The sequence below is a fragment of the Plecotus auritus genome (assembly GCF_963455305.1).
Source record: "Plecotus auritus genome assembly, chromosome: 7".
In the NCBI taxonomy this organism is placed as follows: domain Eukaryota; kingdom Metazoa; phylum Chordata; class Mammalia; order Chiroptera; family Vespertilionidae; genus Plecotus; species Plecotus auritus.
The window spans coordinates 35,368,963-35,387,826 of NC_137774.1; the positions used below are offsets into that span (position 1 = coordinate 35,368,963).

Below are 18,864 nucleotides of genomic sequence, written 5' to 3' on the forward strand. Positions count from 1 at the left end.
AGTTTTAAAGATACCCATTTTAAGGGAGAAATTGCTGACTTTGTTGTAAAAGATCTAAATGTCCGTTTGAATGGAGCTAAGAGGGAGATCTATCAAAAGCTAAAACTCATGTTGCCTATCTTTTAACTTGGTAAAAACCCATAGGTGCTGCTGCTTTTATCTGTGAAATACTAGTTGTTCTAGGAATGCCTAATTTGTTAAGATTCCCTAAATTTGAACCTTTTTCTATGTTGTACATTTACGGTTTTCAGATTACCCAGCAATCTACAAGATCTGAATTCTACTGAAAATGTCTGGAAGTGTGGAAGAAACCTACTTGGCACATTCTTAACCTACATTTGAATACAAAATATCTACACTTGCTCCAGCCCAAACCTACGCCCTGTAATACCGTTATTGAAATAGCTTGGCCAGTCTAATTCATATAGACCTCTGCAAGTGATTGGGTTCTTTGTCCTAATGCTTCATTTGACAGTCTTTTTTTATTAACCAATTTTGTTAAAAGTTCATTTGAAAGCATTTAAATATGGCTCTCTCCATTAAAAAAAACAAAAGCTATGAACTGCTGTGTGATGTAACACTGTGGTGAAAAAGTATCATCTTCATTGCAGTTGGGTTATTGCAAAGACCTGAAAGATTTGCATTTTATTGTGTCTGTAATATCATGCTATTCAGTAGAAATAATGCTTTTTTTAAGTGTGCATCTTACCAATGATCTAATGGTTTGAATGTTTTAATGGCCATGTTGCTGCTGAATTTGTACCAAATCAGGGGATCAAAAAACGTGCTCTCATCTTTTTAAATTGTGTTCTGTATCCATCAATGTATCAGTCATCTCAAAGCCTTCATGTGGAGTGGTTTATCAACCCCTAAGTTATTCAACAACGTTTTGTGAGGAATGCACCCAAAATGGCTTTATAAAAAAAACAAAGATTTGGTTTAGCAGGAATAATGAAGTCATGACACTTATTAATGAGTATCTGTGATAAATTTGGGTTGTTCCAGGTTAAGCCATTCTGGTATTAATCATATTATTAACAACTCTAAATTGTGAGCATTTGCCACATACGTAGAAAACAGTGTTTGGGGGATGTTAATATTTAATGAAATGTATATGATTTAATTTCTTCTCATAATAACTTTACATTCTCCTTAAGAGGATGATGTGGTGGTATTGCTCTTTTCAGCTTGATTTTTAAGAATTTTTAAAGCTTAGAATGCCAACAAAGGGCCTATGAGTGGCCAGCTCTGCTTGAGACATTTCAGGAAGAAATTAAAGTCGTTGTGATAGCCTTTACTTAATTAGGTCTTCATTCAAGGATACCTTTTAAATTCATTTCTCTCCTGAATTAAACATGTCTTTAACTGTACATTACAGTGGCTGGAGTCCATGCCTTTTAAACATGTAAATTTTTTTTTAGAAATTAACATACAAGTATTTATTTTCATATTTTTTCCTGAAAAGAAAGCCAAATTCTGCTATGAATCTTTAATCTTGAATGAACTTCTAAATAATGCATTGTTCTGGAAAGCAAGGCCTCTCAGCCTCTATGACCTATTAACATGAATGTACAGGATCATGACTACTAAGACTGTTCTCTGCCCTGTTTTGTCTTTTATTTGTGGATCTGATCTGATATTAGACCACATTAATTGCATAAGGCATTGAAGCCATATGGGATAGGGAATGCACTTTTCAGTGTTTCTCCTAGACTTCCTGTTTCCGTGGAGTCATGGAGGCAAGTAAGTATTATGATATTTGGCCGAGTCTGAGTTGTGCCTTTCTTTACTCGCAAGGCTTCCCCACCCCGCCCCCGCCCCCCCATCATGATCAGTTTGTAAACCTTCTTCCCTCCCAACTCCTTAATAAAAACAAAGTGATTGAGTAGGTAATGTTCAAGTGTCTGCCTGTGTAAATGTATTGATTATGCAGTTCATTAAGATGAACTTAAGTTAATTTCAGGAGGAAAGACCTTTGGTTTTGATGTATTTTGGTAAACATTTGGATAGTGATTGGGATCTCATCCAGTTGAGGAATGCTTGCAATTCTCAACGGAGGGAATTTGCTTTGGGACTTTGTCATCCTCCAGAAAGAAAACCTAGTGTATAGTTGGCCCAGTGTGATTGACTGGTTTACCTTTGGTAACTCACCTGAATGGGATTTGCAGAATTAATGACTATTGACCTTAAAACTAATTATGAGTTGACAAATAAATAAAAGGTAGTGCTTATGCCTGAGCTTATTTTGTTTCTAAGCTAACACCAGGTTACTCAGTAACCGTGACCTATTCTTCCATTTTCATTTATTCTTAGCAGTAGTATTCTTATTGTCAGAAATTCACTTGTACCAGGTTTTGTCCTGCTATATTAAAAGCTTCTTGGCTGTGAATGCTATACCTAGTGCCCTATGTTATGGTTCTCTGGTGGAACTGTTTTTAACAGAAGCAACTTTATTATTATTATAAAAATGTTCTGTGTTTGATGTTCAATGATTTTTTATCTAGCAACTTTTTGATAACTCTGGGTTTCTGATTTGTTTCAATTAAAGCAGATTCTTTGGGGGCGGTGATTAGGTTCCTTGACTAATGTCAACTGAATTTAGATTTATAATTTATGAAGAAATAGCCCCCAATGCCCATTTCTTCTGTATTTTAGCAATAATTAAGACTCCACTTGACTTTCAGAATATCATCCTAGTTTGATTTTGATTTGAGAGAATATATTATGACATTTGAAAGTAGGCTACCATTTTGAGGCCATTGAACATAAATTATGTAATAAGTATGATTATTTTTATAAATGGCATAACGTGAATATACTAACTGCATCCTATGCTGGCCATGCTGCAAATTTTATGGAGGTATGACGTGGTATTTTTTTTATGTTTAGATTAAAAATTAGGTTTTCACCTCGCCATTTTTTTCAGTGACATTCCCCAGCTCCAGAAAAATCTATAGCTATTGATATGAGGTGCCTAACACTCATCCATCTCAAGTGCTTCAGTCTTTGTTTATTTCATGCACTGTGCCTTCAAAACAAAAATTTTAAAAGGGACTTTAAACAAAGTTGAATCGTAGTTTTAAAAAGTCAATTTGTGTAATTTATGTGAAATCTAACTGTAATGAGGTCCTTTCTGTTTTTTATATGTAAACAGATCTAATCCTGTATAAAAGTTATTTTATGATGTTTGTCTTTGTGTTTTGTCTCATAATCTCTTCTCAAAAGCAATAGACCAGAAAGAGTTAATGTTTCAGTTTGAAAGTTTATACTTAGTTTTTCTACCTATACTAGGGGGGAAATAGTACCAGGCCAGAAATACAGGGGAGTTACCTGTAGAGTATGTCCGTCTCAAATTGACTCAGAAGAAAACTATCTTTCTGAAACAATTACATCATATAGTAGCCACATTTCTCCTTCCTGTTTGTAGCTCAGCTCAATCATTCCACAATGAACACCACAAAACTGGCCATTGAAAAGTTTATGTACCCATTTTAAACTTGTTTGTTAAAAATCTGATCCTTTTTACAGATGAGCTCAGTTAAAATAATTTGCCCTGGCATTTCTCTGCATAGTGGCGATGAATTCATTTTGCAATAATATGTTGATACTGCTGCTCTAATAAGAATTGGGAATGCAGAGTTATAGAAGAAATATGGGCCCTGCTGACAATCATAGTCCAAACCAGAGAAATAGAAAAGGAAATAAGCTATATTTCTGTAGCGAGTGGTTCTCTAAAAAGGGAGTCTGCTCTAGAAGAAGGAGCATAGTGATTTGAGCATGGACTTTGGAGCTGAGCCAATCTATGATTGATTTGTGGCTCTGCTACTTGCTCTCTTGAGATTTTGTTTTGTAAAAGTTTCTTAACCATCTCTGAGTCTCAGTCTCTGTACTGGTTAAGGATTGTAATGAGAACTAAGTGAAATAATGTTAGCAAAGGGCTCTACATAGCATTTTACTCAGAATTGAATTACTTGGTAACCAGCATCATTTGCTGTTACTGATCCCTTTGAGAGAGTTATTCTATCAAATGAACAAGATATGTATAACAGGTAGTCTTTCTTAATTTAGAAGAAATCCCTAGGCATGAATACTAAAAGAAAAAAAGCTGACATTTTCCATTGTGTGATTCTACAGATTATCTATAGCATGGCAGTAAAGTTTAAAAATTTGTGCCAAATGCTTTATATCCTATATAATAAAAGGCTAATATGCAAATTGACCAAATGGCAGAACGACCAGTCAGTATGATGCCCACTGATCACCAGGGGGCACACACTCAATGCAGGAGCTGCCCCTGGTGGTCAATGTGCTCCCACAGGGGGAGCGCTGCTCAACCAGAAGTCAGGCTCAAGAATGGCCAGCACAGCGGTGGTGGTGGGAGCCTAAGCCATCAGTCAGACATCCCCGGAGGGCTCCCGGACTGCGAGAGGGCACAGGCCAGGCTGAGGGGACCCCTTCTCCCCCAGTGCATGAATATCGTGCACTGGGCCTCTAGCTTGTTCATAAATAAAATCAGATTGTATGTTTGCTTATTCAGTGAAAACAGTCTTAACTGCTGCAAGAAGTCTGAACAGTGATGGTGTTTCTTTGTCCCCCACTGTTTGAAACATTTTCCTGAATTTTTGTCAGGAGTTTTCTCATAACTGAATTAAGACCCTTTTGATTTAGTATATCATGAACGGTAATCTGATTATGTTCAGTTTTCCAGATTTCTAGAAGCTGATTGTTTTCAGCAAACATGAATGCTCAATGCTAATACCTACTCAGTTATGAATAAACGCCATCGTGTAGATCTTCATCTCTTCTTCTCACTTGCAGTTAGAATGCCAATGATTCCATGATACTTATTGCATACCTCAGACAAATACAGTCAATTACTAACCAAATTTAAAAGCAAATCAGCATATAAAGCCCAATTTTAACTTTAATATTATAACTTCCACCTTACATTAATCAGAATGTCAAAAGAAAGCTTGTTATTTCATTGGCATTTCGGCTGGAGTTAGATGGAATCCTATTTCCTATTGCTGTGTAAACAAGGCAAGCAAGAATTGGAATAGAAAGGTGTTCCAGGCTAGAGGCCAGCCTGGAAGAAGTTTGAGGACAGGAGGGTGAGAAGACTGCCTAGTCACCGACTGGGCAACATTTTTTTTAAGCTGTTTGAAGGATTGGAGAGCTACTAAGGTAACAAGGACTGATGGGGGTCTAGATGCAAAGGGAGTTCAGGGGTGAATATAGCAGTAAAAGTTTTCACCTGGAGGCATTTGTTGATTGTTAGGTGGTGACTAAGAGAGACACCTAGCAGCAGAGAGGCTAGGCAGGAGGCAGAGAGCACAAGCAGAAGCTGTAGGCAGTATCAGTGGGTCGGGGAAAATGCACGTTTAGCACCTATCAAGGAAGAGGGCACTGGTCAACAGACTCTCAAGACACGTAAGTGGCTGTACATTAGAAGTAAGAGCTCATCAGAAACAGACCAATTGGTACAAAGATACAATTCTACTTGGTCTTGGTCCCACCCCTTACTGGAGTAAGCTGATGTGCCCCTACCTTCTGCAAGAAGTAGCGGTAAACTGTCTCTGGAGGAAGAAGATGTCATCTGAAGCCTCAAATGATTGGTACACATGCTAACCTATAATATGCAGCATCCAATCAAAAGTTACTTTTATTATCAAAAGACAATATCAAATACTGAAAAATCAAGAAAAAATCGGAATAGTCCCATGGGAGTCACGGACTTTTTCATTTCAGTCAGAAACGTTAAAATAATGGTGATGAATACAAGAAAGTAGAAGGCAAGATGAAGAATTTTAGCAAAGAATTAAAACTTAAAAAGTGGAGGCTTTTGGTTCTGTACAAAATGGAGTAGATGTACGTATTTCTCTTCCACTAAGCACAGCAAAAACAAACAAAAAAAAAACCCTTGTGCATTATATATAAAACAATAAATCTCAGAATGGTGGAAGAAGAAGGCAGAACAAGAAACAACACAGTGGTGCGTTCCCTGGGTTATCTTTCTGCCTTATAAATCCCATAATGGGTGTTGCCTCATATCCCATAATGGGTACTAGAGAAACTGGCAACCCAGAAACGTCAAAGGGTATAGGCGGGGGGGAGGGGGGGGGGGAGGGGGGGAAGCCCAAAGAAAAGACTTCCTTGGCCAAAGAACCAGGAAAGAGGCAGCCTACCAAGACAGAATAGTTTTAGACAATAACTGCACTACTCCAGCCAAATGCTCAGAAAAAAAACGGAGTCCTGTCTCTACCCACTGCCAGCAAAGGCTGAGTGGGAAGCCTACACTCCATGCCCACCTGGCTGTAATGAAGGCACCCTCCCCACCTGCTGGGTGGTGTCAGAGAAGGCCCAGAGAGGAGCCGAGACTTCCACCATGCACAGCGCAGCCGTAATGAGGCCGCCATGGGGTCGGTGGAGGCCACGTGGGGAGCAGTTACAAGGTATCCAGAGGCCAAGGGAGAGCCTGAACTTCCACTCCCCCTGGCAGGAACAAGGAAGGTCCCCACCTCCCCTGCGAGCACACTGTCATAGAAGTCCTGCTTAAATGGAGATCTAAATAAGATGCAGAGTCTTATAATACCTAAAATATCTAGGATACACTCTTTAAAATCACTCATTATACCAAGAACCCAGAAAATTGCCATTTGAATGAAAAAAGGCAATCAACGGATGCCAACATCATGATGCCACAGATGTTGGAATTATCTGACTAGGATATAATAAAAATATTTTAATGAGCAATTATAAATAGACTTTGAAAAAATGATAGTCTCAGCAAAGAAACAGATGATATAATGAGGAACCAAATGGAAATTTTAGATCTGAAAAATACAATAATTTTTAAAAATATTTTTATTGATTTCAGAAAGGAAAGGAGAGGAAGAGAGCGATAGAAACATCAATGATGAGAGAGAATCATTGATCAGCTGCCTCCTGCACGCCTCCTACTGGGGATTGAGCCTGCACCCCGGCATGTGACCAGAATCAAACCTGGATAGTCTGACGCTCTATCCACTGAGCCAAACAGGCCAGGGCTGAAAAACACAATAATTTAAAAAACTCAGTGAATAGGCTCAACAGCAGAATAGAGGGGACAGAGGAAAGGCATCCCTGTGTGAGCCTGAGGACAAAACTGTACAAATGATCCAATATGAACAACAGAAAATAGAAAAAAATTAGTAGACCCTCAGAGATATGTAAGACTTTAACAAAAGATCTAGCATTCATGTCATTGGAGTTCCAGGAGAAGAGAGGAAAGAGTGTGGGGCAGAATAAGTATTAGAAGAAATAATGGCTGAAATTTCCCCAAATTTGGCAAAACATAAATCTAAGATTCAAGAAGCTGAGCAAACCCCAAGCAGGATAAAACCAAAGAAATCTACACTAAGACACATCACAGTCAACCTTCTGAAAACTAAAGAAAAATAAGTTTTTCCCCCAAAGGATGGAAATCAACCTTTATTGCCATATGTGTTTTAGCAAGTAGAATAAAAATAGCTATTTAGAAGGAAATAACATTCCATAATAGTTTAGATTTCCTCATTATATTCAACCCCAAACCTGATATGGGGATTGGTAAACTTTAAAAAAAAATTAATTTAACTTTTTGCCATCACCATTTATGTCCTCTATGCTCTCTTCCACCTCCCCCATCAACTCTCCCACCCCACAATAACAACACTATTGTCCATGAGTGAGTTCTCTCTTTCTTTGCTTTTTGCTCAGTCCTTCCACAACCCCCTCATTAAACCCCACCACCACCCACCAGAGCTGTCTGCCTGCTCTTTTTATTTCCAAAGTACTAGTAAAATGTTTTGAAAGCAGCCCTGGCTGGCGTGCTCAATGGTTAGAGTTGGCCTGTGAACCAAAGGGTCTTGGGTGTGATTCCCCAATGAGGGCACATACCTGGGTTGCAGGTTTGATCCCCAGTTCTAATCGGGGTGTGTGCAGAAGGCAACCAATCGATGTGTCTCTCTCACATTGATGTTTCTCTCCCTCTCTCTTTTTCCATCTTCCTCCCTCCTTCTAAAAATCAATGGAAAAAATCTGGTTGGGCGAGGATTAACAAAAGTTTTGAAAGCAGTGCAAAAGGAAAGATGCCTCACCTATAGTAGAAAAAACATCTAAAACAGCCAATTTTTCACCAGAAACTGTAGACGCCAGGAGGAATTGTCACATTTATCAAGTGCTGAAAAAAGAAATTGTCAGCCCCAGATTCTCTTTCTGGCAACGGCGTCTTTCAGCAATGAAGGGGAAATCAAGACGTTCTCAGATGAAGAAAAACTAACAGAATTTGTCTCCAGCTGGCCTACTCTTTAAAAAATGGCTAAAGGAAGTTCCTGAAGCAGAAAGAAAATTATAAGAAGAAATCTTGGACCATCAGGAAGGAGGAAAGAAAAATGGAAAGAGTAAAATCTGGGTAAACACGGTACGCTTTCTTTCTTTGTCCTTTTTAATTTTATAAATTAAGTTGGTCTGGCTGGCATGGCTCAGTGGTTGAGCTTTGACCTATGAACCAGAAGGTCCCGGTTCAGTTCTGGTCAGGCACATGCCCAGGTTGAGGGTTCAGGGTGTTTCTCTCTCTCTCTCCCTCTTTCTTCCTCTCTGAAATCAATAATAAAAATATTTTAAAATTATGTCTGACAGTTGAAACAAACATTATAACGTCTGATGTAGTTCTCAATGAATGTAGAGGAAATGTTAAAGGCCAGTTTAGATGGGAGTGGGTAAAGGGACAAGTGTGATTTCAATGCCTTACCGCACGTAAGGTTCCTGCATGTCGCTGGAGCTGGTAAAATGCGGACCCAAGCAGACTGTGTTTGTGTATCTATAAAGGGCGGGTTTGGACAGCAGCTGTTAACAGCTTGAGGGGTCAGGATGACGCACAGGGAGGCAGTTAGCACGCACTTTCTAGATTCGGTGGCTGGAAAGGAAAGAGGGCTGGGACTGGAACTACTGCGGACCGAGGAAAAGGCGACCCGTGCAGAAGGGCACGAAGGTCAGAGGTCCCGGGATAAAGGAGCACGGCGGGGGGAGGGGGCGGGGGGCAGGTAGGATGAAGAGATTGGTCTTGGGAAGAAAAGGGCCTCTGGCTCTGGGAAGGGAAAGAGGCCAGCTGAAGATGTACATTGCGAGAAGGGAACTGTGTCTGAGGATGGCTTTCTTCTCAGACAGGTAGGTCCTGCTGAGAGAGGGGGTGGACCGAGCAGAGGGCGATGATGCGATGATGAAACCTTGGAGCGCAGAGAACGGATATGAGCATCAGAAAAACAGGAGTGTCAGGCGCCAAGCTTGAGATTTTTCAGTCGCGCTTCTCGAAGGGTGTCAAGTGATCAATGGACCGCCAGGTGGCGGTGTCTGTGGAAGCTCACGTATCCCATCGGCCCTGGCGCCAGGGCGGAAGAAGGCGCGGAGGTGACTCTCTGGCCCGCAGCGCCTTTACTCTCGTCTCCCGACTGACGTCGGACAACAAAGATGGCGGCAGGAACCAGCAATTACTGGGAAGGTAAGGGCGAGGCCTCCGGCTAGATCTCGCCTGGGGGCAGGGGGGCTGAGAGAGGACGGGTGTTGGGGATGGCAGCAGAGGAAAGAGACTGGCCTCCGTACGGCCGAGCGGAGGAGCAGGGCGTCCAGTGGGAGCCTCAGGGCCTCGGGGCTGAGAAGGAACCGCCTGGGGCAGGGGGCTGACCCGCAAGGCGGCGGGGCCTGGGCAGGGGTCCCACCCGGAGTGCTGAGCAGGGATGAAGAGGAAGACGGGTCTGGGTAGCCGGAGGAGAGCGAGGCTGAGAGCGTCGCGGACCCTGGACCAAGGGCTTTAGTATGAACGCTGAGATCTGAAAAGAAACGAGTGTTGGGCGAGGATATCCCGAGGCCGGGAGACCGAGGAGTCGGCGCCTTAGACAGTTGGGTAGGAAAAGAGAAAGGAGGAACTTGTCGGTCCGGTCCATCGAGGGGGAAGTTGTATGAGCGGAATGTCTCCTCCTGAGTCCCCTTGGCTGCTTCGGGCTGGGACTTGGAGGTCGAGTCCGTTTGTTGGCGGAGGAAATAACTTGACCCATCCCCTCCAAGATCCGTTTTGTTAAACAGAGAAAGTTGGGAGAACCAGCGTGAATTGTAACTATTGCATTTGTGATAACTTTTCTACAAACAAACAAAAAATTATCTTGTGATTTGACAAGTACGTTTCTTTGATTCTTGAAAATGTGGTCGGATTAAAGTGGACTCGTGTAAAAGTCATTTTCTGGACAGTGATGGTAACACAGAGAAGGCTCACTTTTTTCTTTCAAGTGTTTACTTTACTGCAACATAGAGACTGCTCTCTGAATTATTTTTTCCTTTTAACCTATTTCCTTTTGCTACCCCCCTGAAGCCTCTGGAAGCCACCACAGATAGCAGGATTGTCACTGTCAGCCACTGGGTCTAAGATACTTAATTCTAAGTTCATGCATACTTGCCTGTCGTACTTTCAAAATGCTCTTCCTTGATGTTTTCTACCGGAGAAGACAGTGACTAATTAGAGAGAGGTGGGCTGATCGTTTAAAACGTATTTGAAATGTGTGTACTAGCTCGGAAATATTTTTGATTTATGTAGAAGTGGCTATTGGTATCTTTAATACTCGTCATCGGGATGTAGTTTTGTGAAGCACTATGCTGTCGTAAGTATAGCAGCTTGTTATTGACAACCTACTCTGTGCCAGGTGCTTTAAATACAGGATTTCTAATGCACAGAAAACCCCTGAAGATAGGGGTTTAAAAAACAAAAAGCGGAGGCTTACAGGTTAAGTAGATTGTCAATAAACCTTAGAGCCAGTTCTCAGAATCTCAGAACTTGTAGGCTGAGCTGAGGTTCAAACTGAGTTTCAGTTTCTGGGAAAATATGCTCCACTGTATTACACTGCTCCCTACTTCTGGTTGCTGATAAGTATATTGAAATAATATTTTGTATTCCTGTGTACTGAAAGAGGAGGTCCTTACACGATTCTTCCTATGTTCCAGCCCTTTTCCTTTTGACCTCCACTTCACCATGAATGAGGTTACTTATAACTGGATGGGGGTGTTGGGACTGCTGCTTCTCTCACTCAACCACTTAGATGCCAAACCAATTTCTCTGCTTGCTTGTTTGTTTCTGTTGTATTAAAACTTATACTGTTAGTTTTGTTATACTTACACTTGACCTTGTTAGTAGCTCATTGTCATTGTTAATTTCAGCCTCTCCAAATTTGAGTAAGCTTATTGAAAGACAATTGTTTACATCTTTGTCAATGATTATATTGTTCTTTATGCTCAATCACTTAAGTCATTCTACTATTAAGAATTTCATGAGCCTAATAAAGTTTTGGGATATAAAGAGATAGGAAAATCTCTGTCAAAAACATTGATGGTTTCTTTTTTATAAAGTTAAATGGTAAGTTAATATAACGTTGGCCATAAACCGTTATTTAGTTTCTTTGTGATTTGTGTTTTCTTTTGTTTTCCCCTGACTTACAAAATTTATTTGTTGCTATATAAATAATTTCAGGGATGTTAGAACAACATTTGTTGTCTAGTTGTCTTTTGGATAAAGCCGAAAATTTGTGTCTCCCTCCTGCCATTTTGCCCCACCTGAAGTTTAAAATAAGTGACAGTTTGCTTTGCTGGGTCCATCTTTGGTTTCTTCCTTTTAAAACTTTTTTTTTTTATTGAACCTAGATCAATATATGATCATTTTCATAGTTTGTTTTCTTCAGAATAGCTTTGTGAATTTTATGTCTACTGATGTACTTTTTGTGTCTGAATTGCTTTTATAATTTTGTTAAAGATCTCAGGAAACAGGCTCGACAGCTGGAAAATGAACTTGACCTGAAACTAGTTTCCTTCAGTAAATTGTGTACGAGTTACAGTCACAGCAGTGCCCGAGATGGAAGACGCGACAGGTATAGGTACTACCAGATTCTCTCTCTTATGCCTTAAACTGTATAATGTTTTTTAAAGCATTAAAAAATAAACTAAAATATAACTGTAATTTGTTCTATTGGTGAATTTTTGGTATTTTATTTTTATGTTATTGTTTGTTTTGTTTTTAGTGATTTATAAAAATTCTTAATTCTTGAAACTAGTATTTATTTGGGATTCTTAGGCAAAGATTGTGACAATGTCAGTAGGAAAATGCTAAAGCTTACGAATGAGCTAGTGTCAGAAATAAATTTCTAGGTCAATCAGTTTAAGAAAATGTGGTTGATTTGTCCATATTGTATTATTATATCTTCTGATTGCTAAATGGATGTGAGGAACTACCTACATGCCAAGTGCATATACTGCTATTCTGGCATTTTAGAATGAATCTAATGCAGTGTGTATCCTCCCTATTAATCATCTAAGCTATTTTTAATCTTGGTTCTTTTATGAGAAACCAGTATACTACTATATTGAATGTATAGAAACTGTGTTTTTTTTTAATTAAGGTAACATTGGTTAATAACATATAAGCTGCAGGTGTACAACATCGCAATTGGACATCTGTGTGCACTGTAGTGTGTTCACTACCAAAAGCCTAGTTTCCATGTGTCACCTTACATTTGACCCCCTTTACCCATGTTTGCCCTCCTCCTATTCTCCTTTCCCTTTGATAACTGCCCATCTTTTGTCTGTATCTATGAGTTTATTTTGTTTGCTAGTTTGTTTCTTTTTTGTATTTCATATATGAGTGAAATCATATGGTTTTTGCCCTTTTCAGTCTGTCTTACTTAACTTAGCATAATATCCTCAAGGTCCATCCGTGTTGTCACAAATAGCAGTAGTTCATCTTTTTCATGGCCGAGTCCATTCATTCATTGATGGATACTTAGATTATTTCCATACCTAGGCTACTGTAAATAATGCTGCAATAATATAGGGGTGCATATATCTTTTTAAATTAGTGTTTTCATGTTCTTATGATAGTTCTATTGGAAAATGTATTCTTAACTTTGAATCTTTTGCTCACTTTAGGCCATTCACTTGTTTCAAAAATATTAGGAACTATTTCAGACATGTATGTAGAAAAGTGTAAAGAATAATATATTGGATTCTCATGTTCTTATCTCCCACTTTAAGAAATAATCTTTACCAATTCATTTAAGCCCCTGATGGCATCCATTTTTTTCATCCTCATAATCTCCATATATATTTTATGGTATTTGTTTGTATTCCTAAACAATTCATAATATCCTATTAAACTTATTTTGCAACTTGCTTTTTGGTTTAACATTATCTTTGAGATTAAGCTATGAATACATTTAACTTGGTATATATTATTACATTATGTTATTGTATCATAATTTATTCTGTAGATGGACATTGTTTCCAACTTTTGCTAATTAATAATAATTTTAATAGCTGACACAGAGTGTTTATCATGTGTCAGCTACTATTCTAAGAGCTTTATATAAAGACTGCTGGGGCCCAGCCGCAGTGGCTCAGTGGTTGATCATCGACCTATGAACCTGGAGGTCAGGGTTTGATTCCCAGTCAGGGCACATGCCTGGGTTGTGGGCTCCATCCCCAGTGTGGGATGTGCAGGAGGCAACCAATCAATGATTCTCTCTTATCATTGATGTTTCTATCTTTCTCTCCCTCTCCCTTCCTCTCTGATATCAATAAAAATATATTTAATTTTTTAAAAATATTGCTGGGAACATTTTTTATCTATAAAAATGTTTTTATGTATCTCCCAGTGAAATTGCAGGTAGCAGAGTTGTTAGTTGTTATCTTCTCTATTTTACATACTTTTGTGAGGATTGGTCATGGGTGCGATATTTTTCTCAACTAATAATAAAAACTGACCTTGGATTTGAACCCAGGTCTTTCTATCTCCAGAGCCCACTCTCTAAAACTTTCTATGCACATTCCAACAAAAGACTCATTCCAGCACTATAGCCAAACTGTTGCTTCCTTTTTAATTTTACATATATATACACACACATATATATATATGTGTGTGTGTGTATATATATATACATATATATACATATATATATATATATATATAATTGTTGACACTGTTACAGATGTCCCCCATATTCCCCTTGTTGTTTCTTTTTAATAGGGCATATTATTAAAGAATTAAAGATAGCAGGGCCATATTGACTATAGGATCGAAAAATAAGCTATTGGCATGTCACACATAGCTTTAATTGCACTGCACTGCTTTGGACTCACCTTTACTTAGCAAGTAAAAGAATGAGGAATGTTCTTTTGTATATATTAAGCATATTTCCTGAATTTAAGTCTCCCACTTGGCTATGCCAGTGATTATATACTAGTAATTTTAAAACTCCCAATAGTTAAGAGATAAAATTACATGCTACTTTTTCTATGTTTTCTATGCTTCATGAACTTAATACTTTTGTGACTCCTTTAAAGGAAAAACTATCTTGAAAACATTCCTGGAGAAATTCTGCAACAAAACTGGGACCATCTTTGTGGAATTACGTCAGCCTAACTGTCCCCTTCGATAAGAAACTTAAGGCCATGAGGATCAAGATCCACTCTGCATTCTTTTTTTTTTTTTCCTTTTCAAATTGCATTCTGAAGTGTTTTGTTTGTTGCTCAGGTTGAAAGCATGTCATGATGAATAAACTCAGTGATGAGTAATTTTTTAGTTTCTGTATTTGGAGAACTTATTGGCCTATGAATCATCACATACCTATAAAATGAATTAAATTTAAGTGAATTTTAGTATTGTGGAGAATGAGTTTTTGACCATTTCCCTGGACTCACATATTCTCCTGAGAATGGTGAATGTGGAGATTTGCCTCCTCATTCATTCAACAAGTATCCATTAATAACCTACCATGTGCCAAGCAGAATTTTAGGAGCTAGATATATAGATGAATGAGACATTTTCCCTTCTCATAGAGCTTACATTCATTTACCAATTTTTCTTTTTCATATGTCTTGTAGGGGAGGATTTGTGTTAGTAGTATATAGAGAATTTTTGTCCAGGCACATTTTAAGATACAACTACAGAACCTTGGATTGGCTTTGACACATAATAAAGAGCTAGAGCCATGGCCAGTTGTTAGGAGCAGCATCCCCTACACCAGAAAAGGTTTGATTCCTGGTCAAGGCACATGCTGTACCTAGGTTGCGGGCTTGATCCAGTTGGGGCATGTACAGGAGGCAACCTGTCAATTCTTCTCTCACATCAGTTTCTCTTTCCCTCCTTCTCTCTCTAAAAATCAATCTTAAAAATCTGTAAACATGAAAAACTAATCTATTAGAGATAGAAGAAAGAATAATGGTTTCCTTGTGGTGGCTATTGACTGGGAAGAGGCACAAGAAAACTTCTTGAGTCGATGGAACTATTCTCGATTTTTATCTTGTTGGTTATATGGGTATATGAATATACAAAAAAAGGCATCAAGCTATACTCTTGTGATTCTTGTATTTTTCTGCATATAAATTACACTTCTAGATGTAATACTCTAAAAGGACTATAATATTGCCTATGCAGTATTCTGGCAGAGAATGCATAACCTCAGTCTACTCACAAGGAAATATCAAATGAACAAAAATGAGGAACTTTTCTATTTTAAAAAACAAATGTTAATGCATAAAATGCCCCCCAGAACGACTGTTGAAATGTTCCAGATTAAAGAGCTATGGAGACATGACAACTAAATACAATAGCTGACCCTAGATTGACTCCTAAACTGGAAGGGAAGAAAGGTATAAATGACTCTATTGGGACAACTGACAGCAGGTTAAATAAAAATGTACCAGTATAAACTTATGAAGTTGACAACTATACTGTAGTGATGTAAGAGAGTATCTTGATTCTTAGAATATACACCCTAAAAAATTTAAAGGTAAAAAACCATGATATGATTCAGAGAGAGAGAGAGAGCAAGTGATAAAGCAAATGGGATAAGATAAATCTATGTGGGTTTTCTTCTCATGGTACTGTTTTAATTTTTCAAATTTTTGTACATTTAAAATTATTTCCAAATAAAAAGGTGTGTGGTTTTTTTTTTTTCTTTTAAAAAAATTAGTTTCTTAAGAAACAGAAAGAATGGCTTAGGGATTATACTTGACCTCTTTAAGAATAATTACCTTATTATTTTAAGTATGTTTTAAAAGATTCGTTTTAAGTAATGGATTCTCTTTATTTGAACTTCTCTTTAGCTCTGACACAACACCTCTTTTAAATGGATCAAGCCAAGACAGAATGTTTGAAACAATGGCAATTGAGATTGAACAGCTTTTGGCAAGGGTAAGGACTTCTGTTAAATGGCTTTTTTGCTAATAATTGTGCATTTGTTAGATATGGTACTAGATTATATTAACACAGACATTTATTGAAGTCACCACCTTTTCATTCAACGTGTATGCTTCCTAAGCCACTTGAATTTTGATCACAGCTATTTCCAGGTCCCCTGAGAGTTTTTTTTGTGTTTTTTGTTTTTTTTTTTTAACTTTTATGTATTACTTGGTAGAAGTACTGAATACTTGCATTGCTTCTTGTTTTTTGTTTATTTGTTGCTGTTAGCCAAAGGGCAAACAGGCAAATAATTTATCTCCTTATAGTGCTTTCTAAAATATATATATATATATTTTTCCCTTTCTCTTCTTTTTCTTTTTTTTTTTAGCTTACAGGAGTAAATGATAAAATGGCAGAATATACCAACAGTGCAGGTGTCCCCTCCTTGAATGCAGCACTGATGCATACATTACAGCGACATAGAGACATATTGCAGGTAATACTCTGGGCTTGAGAGTTTTATGTTGTTATAGGGTTTATTTTAATCCCTGAATAGATTGTGTGCACATGTATTTAAGAGAATGCAGGGGGAAATCTTCTGAGAGGATAAATGCCATGCTATAGAAGTTTGTCTTGTTTTACTTTTTTTTTTCTTGGTATTATAAAATTCTGAAAATGTCTGATATCTAAGAACTCTTGCTTTTTCCTGGTAAAATTGAGTACTATTCATCAGTAGGTAAATAAACCATGGGAAACCTCACTAGCTAACTGAAACAGTGAAATAGCCAATGATCATGCATAGGCAATAATGTGGTTTAGAGTATACTTTCATTAACCTTCGAAGGTAACATGGAGGAGGAATAATTTACTATATTTAGAATATTGTTTGAGAAAATATTAAAAGTGTAACAACAAAATGTAATAAACTCTTAAATATTTATATATGGGGTGTTAATGTATATTATAAAATAGGAGGGCAAATCTTTTTAATATTGAAAAAATTCAGCAGCCATTTCTAATTTAAAAAACTCTTGTTAAAAGTATGAATAGAAGAATACTTTAGTTGCCTAATGCAAAAAAAAAGTGTATTTCAGATTAAAAGTTAGCATCATGCTTAATAATAGAGCACTAAAAACATCCCCAATTAAAGGAAAAGAAAAAAAAAAAAAAACAAGAAGAAGAATACCCACTATCACCACGATGTTTAATATTGTTTTGGAAGTTCTTTGTGGTGCAATTAGTAAAGAGAAACAAGATAAAGGAAGAGATAAAATTTGTATTATGTGGCAGTGATGAGATTATATAGCTAATACAACCAAAGAAAACTAAAAAAATGTATTAGGAACAAATTCAGAGAGATGATAGATCACATCCTATCTAATAAAAGGTTAATATACAAATAGACCAAATGGCGAATGGCCGGTTGCTATGATGCACACTGACAACCAGGGGGGGAGCGCTGCTCAGCCAGAAGCCCAGAAGCCGGGCTCACAGCTGGCGAGCACAGCGGCAGGAGCCTCTCCCACCTCTGCGGCAGCGCTAAAGATGTCTGACTGACAGCGGGGAGCGGGCCTAAGCCGTCTGTCGGACAAACCCCCAAGGGCTCCCAGACTGCAAGAGGGCACAGGCCAGGCTGAGAGGACCCCCTCCCCCAAGTGTACGAATTTCGTGCACTGGGCCTCTAGTTAATATATAAAGGCAAGTAGTTTTTCTCATGCAAACAATAACCTGTTTGAAAATACAATGGAAGAAATTATAACATCCTTATGTATAAATGTAATAAGATGTATAGGACTTGAATGCATAAAACTCTATTGAGAAATGTAAAATATTTACTCTGCTGTTGGATGGGAAGATTTCTCTCTAAATCATCCTATAAATTGAATGCATTTCCAGTGAAAGTAACAGGTTTTTTAATTTATTTGTTCCTTTTTTTTTTTTAATTGGCAAAATGATTCCAGTTTATTTGGAATCATAGGCATACAAGATTAACCAAGAAAAAACATGTGAAAATGAAGATAAGTAGTAAAGGATGCTTAGTTCTACCAGATATTAAAAACCGTGAAGAAGCTAGAAAAATTAAGACAGTTTGATTCTAGAGAGAAAGGGACCAATGGAATTGAATTGAGTTTACTTATAGACCCAAATATGCATGGAAATTTAGTTTTACCATAAAGGTAGTATTTTAAATCCATGGGAAAAAGAGAGGTTATAAAATAAATAGAGCTGTAACTATTGGCTAATTAATTTGGGGGGTGGGGAGGAACCAAACCTCAAATTCTATCTCATTTCTTCCATCCAGAATAAATTCCAGATGGATCAAAGATTTATATGTAGAAAAAGTTCAGAATAAAGCAAGGGTGAATTTATCCATTTTGGGTAGTAAAGGACTTTCTAAGCAAGACCTAATACCAGAAACTATAAAAAATAATTTGCTTACTATACAGAGAAATAATAGAAATAAGAAAGATAGTTTAATATGAAAATGGGCAAAGGATATGAACTTATATACAGAAAATGAATTGCCAAAGCCATAAAAAGATGTATAGCTGCATTCCCAAATCAATATGAGATAGGATTTTTCACTTGTTAGATTAGCAAATATTGGAACATATGTAACCTATTATTGGCAA

The 18,864-nt window shown here is 37.8% G+C and overlaps 2 protein-coding genes across 5 annotated transcripts in view; both read left to right on the forward strand.

The window, feature by feature from the left end:
* CPD (carboxypeptidase D) overlaps positions 1–3,188 on the forward strand; it is a 61,185-nt gene extending 57,997 nt beyond the window's left edge. The window contains exon 22 of the mRNA XM_080681595.1: positions 252–3,188. Within this exon, the coding sequence (XP_080537721.1) occupies positions 252–277 (26 nt within the window). The 3' untranslated portion in view covers positions 278–3,188. The remainder of the gene's footprint in view (positions 1–251) is intronic.
* A 5,708-nt stretch (positions 3,189–8,896) lies between these two features.
* GOSR1 (golgi SNAP receptor complex member 1) overlaps positions 8,897–18,864 on the forward strand; it is a 43,583-nt gene continuing 33,615 nt past the window's right edge. The window contains exons 1-5 of one of the 4 annotated variants that reach the window (XM_080677910.1): positions 8,897–9,010; positions 9,183–9,517; positions 11,810–11,930; positions 16,156–16,243; positions 16,620–16,727. In XM_080677910.1, the coding sequence (XP_080534036.1) occupies positions 9,487–9,517; positions 11,810–11,930; positions 16,156–16,243; positions 16,620–16,727 (348 nt within the window). In that variant the 5' untranslated portion in view covers positions 8,897–9,010; positions 9,183–9,486. The remainder of the gene's footprint in view (positions 9,011–9,182; positions 9,518–11,809; positions 11,931–16,155; positions 16,244–16,619; positions 16,728–18,864) is intronic. The other 3 variants (XM_080677911.1, XM_080677913.1, XM_080677912.1) reach the window with 3 other exon arrangements.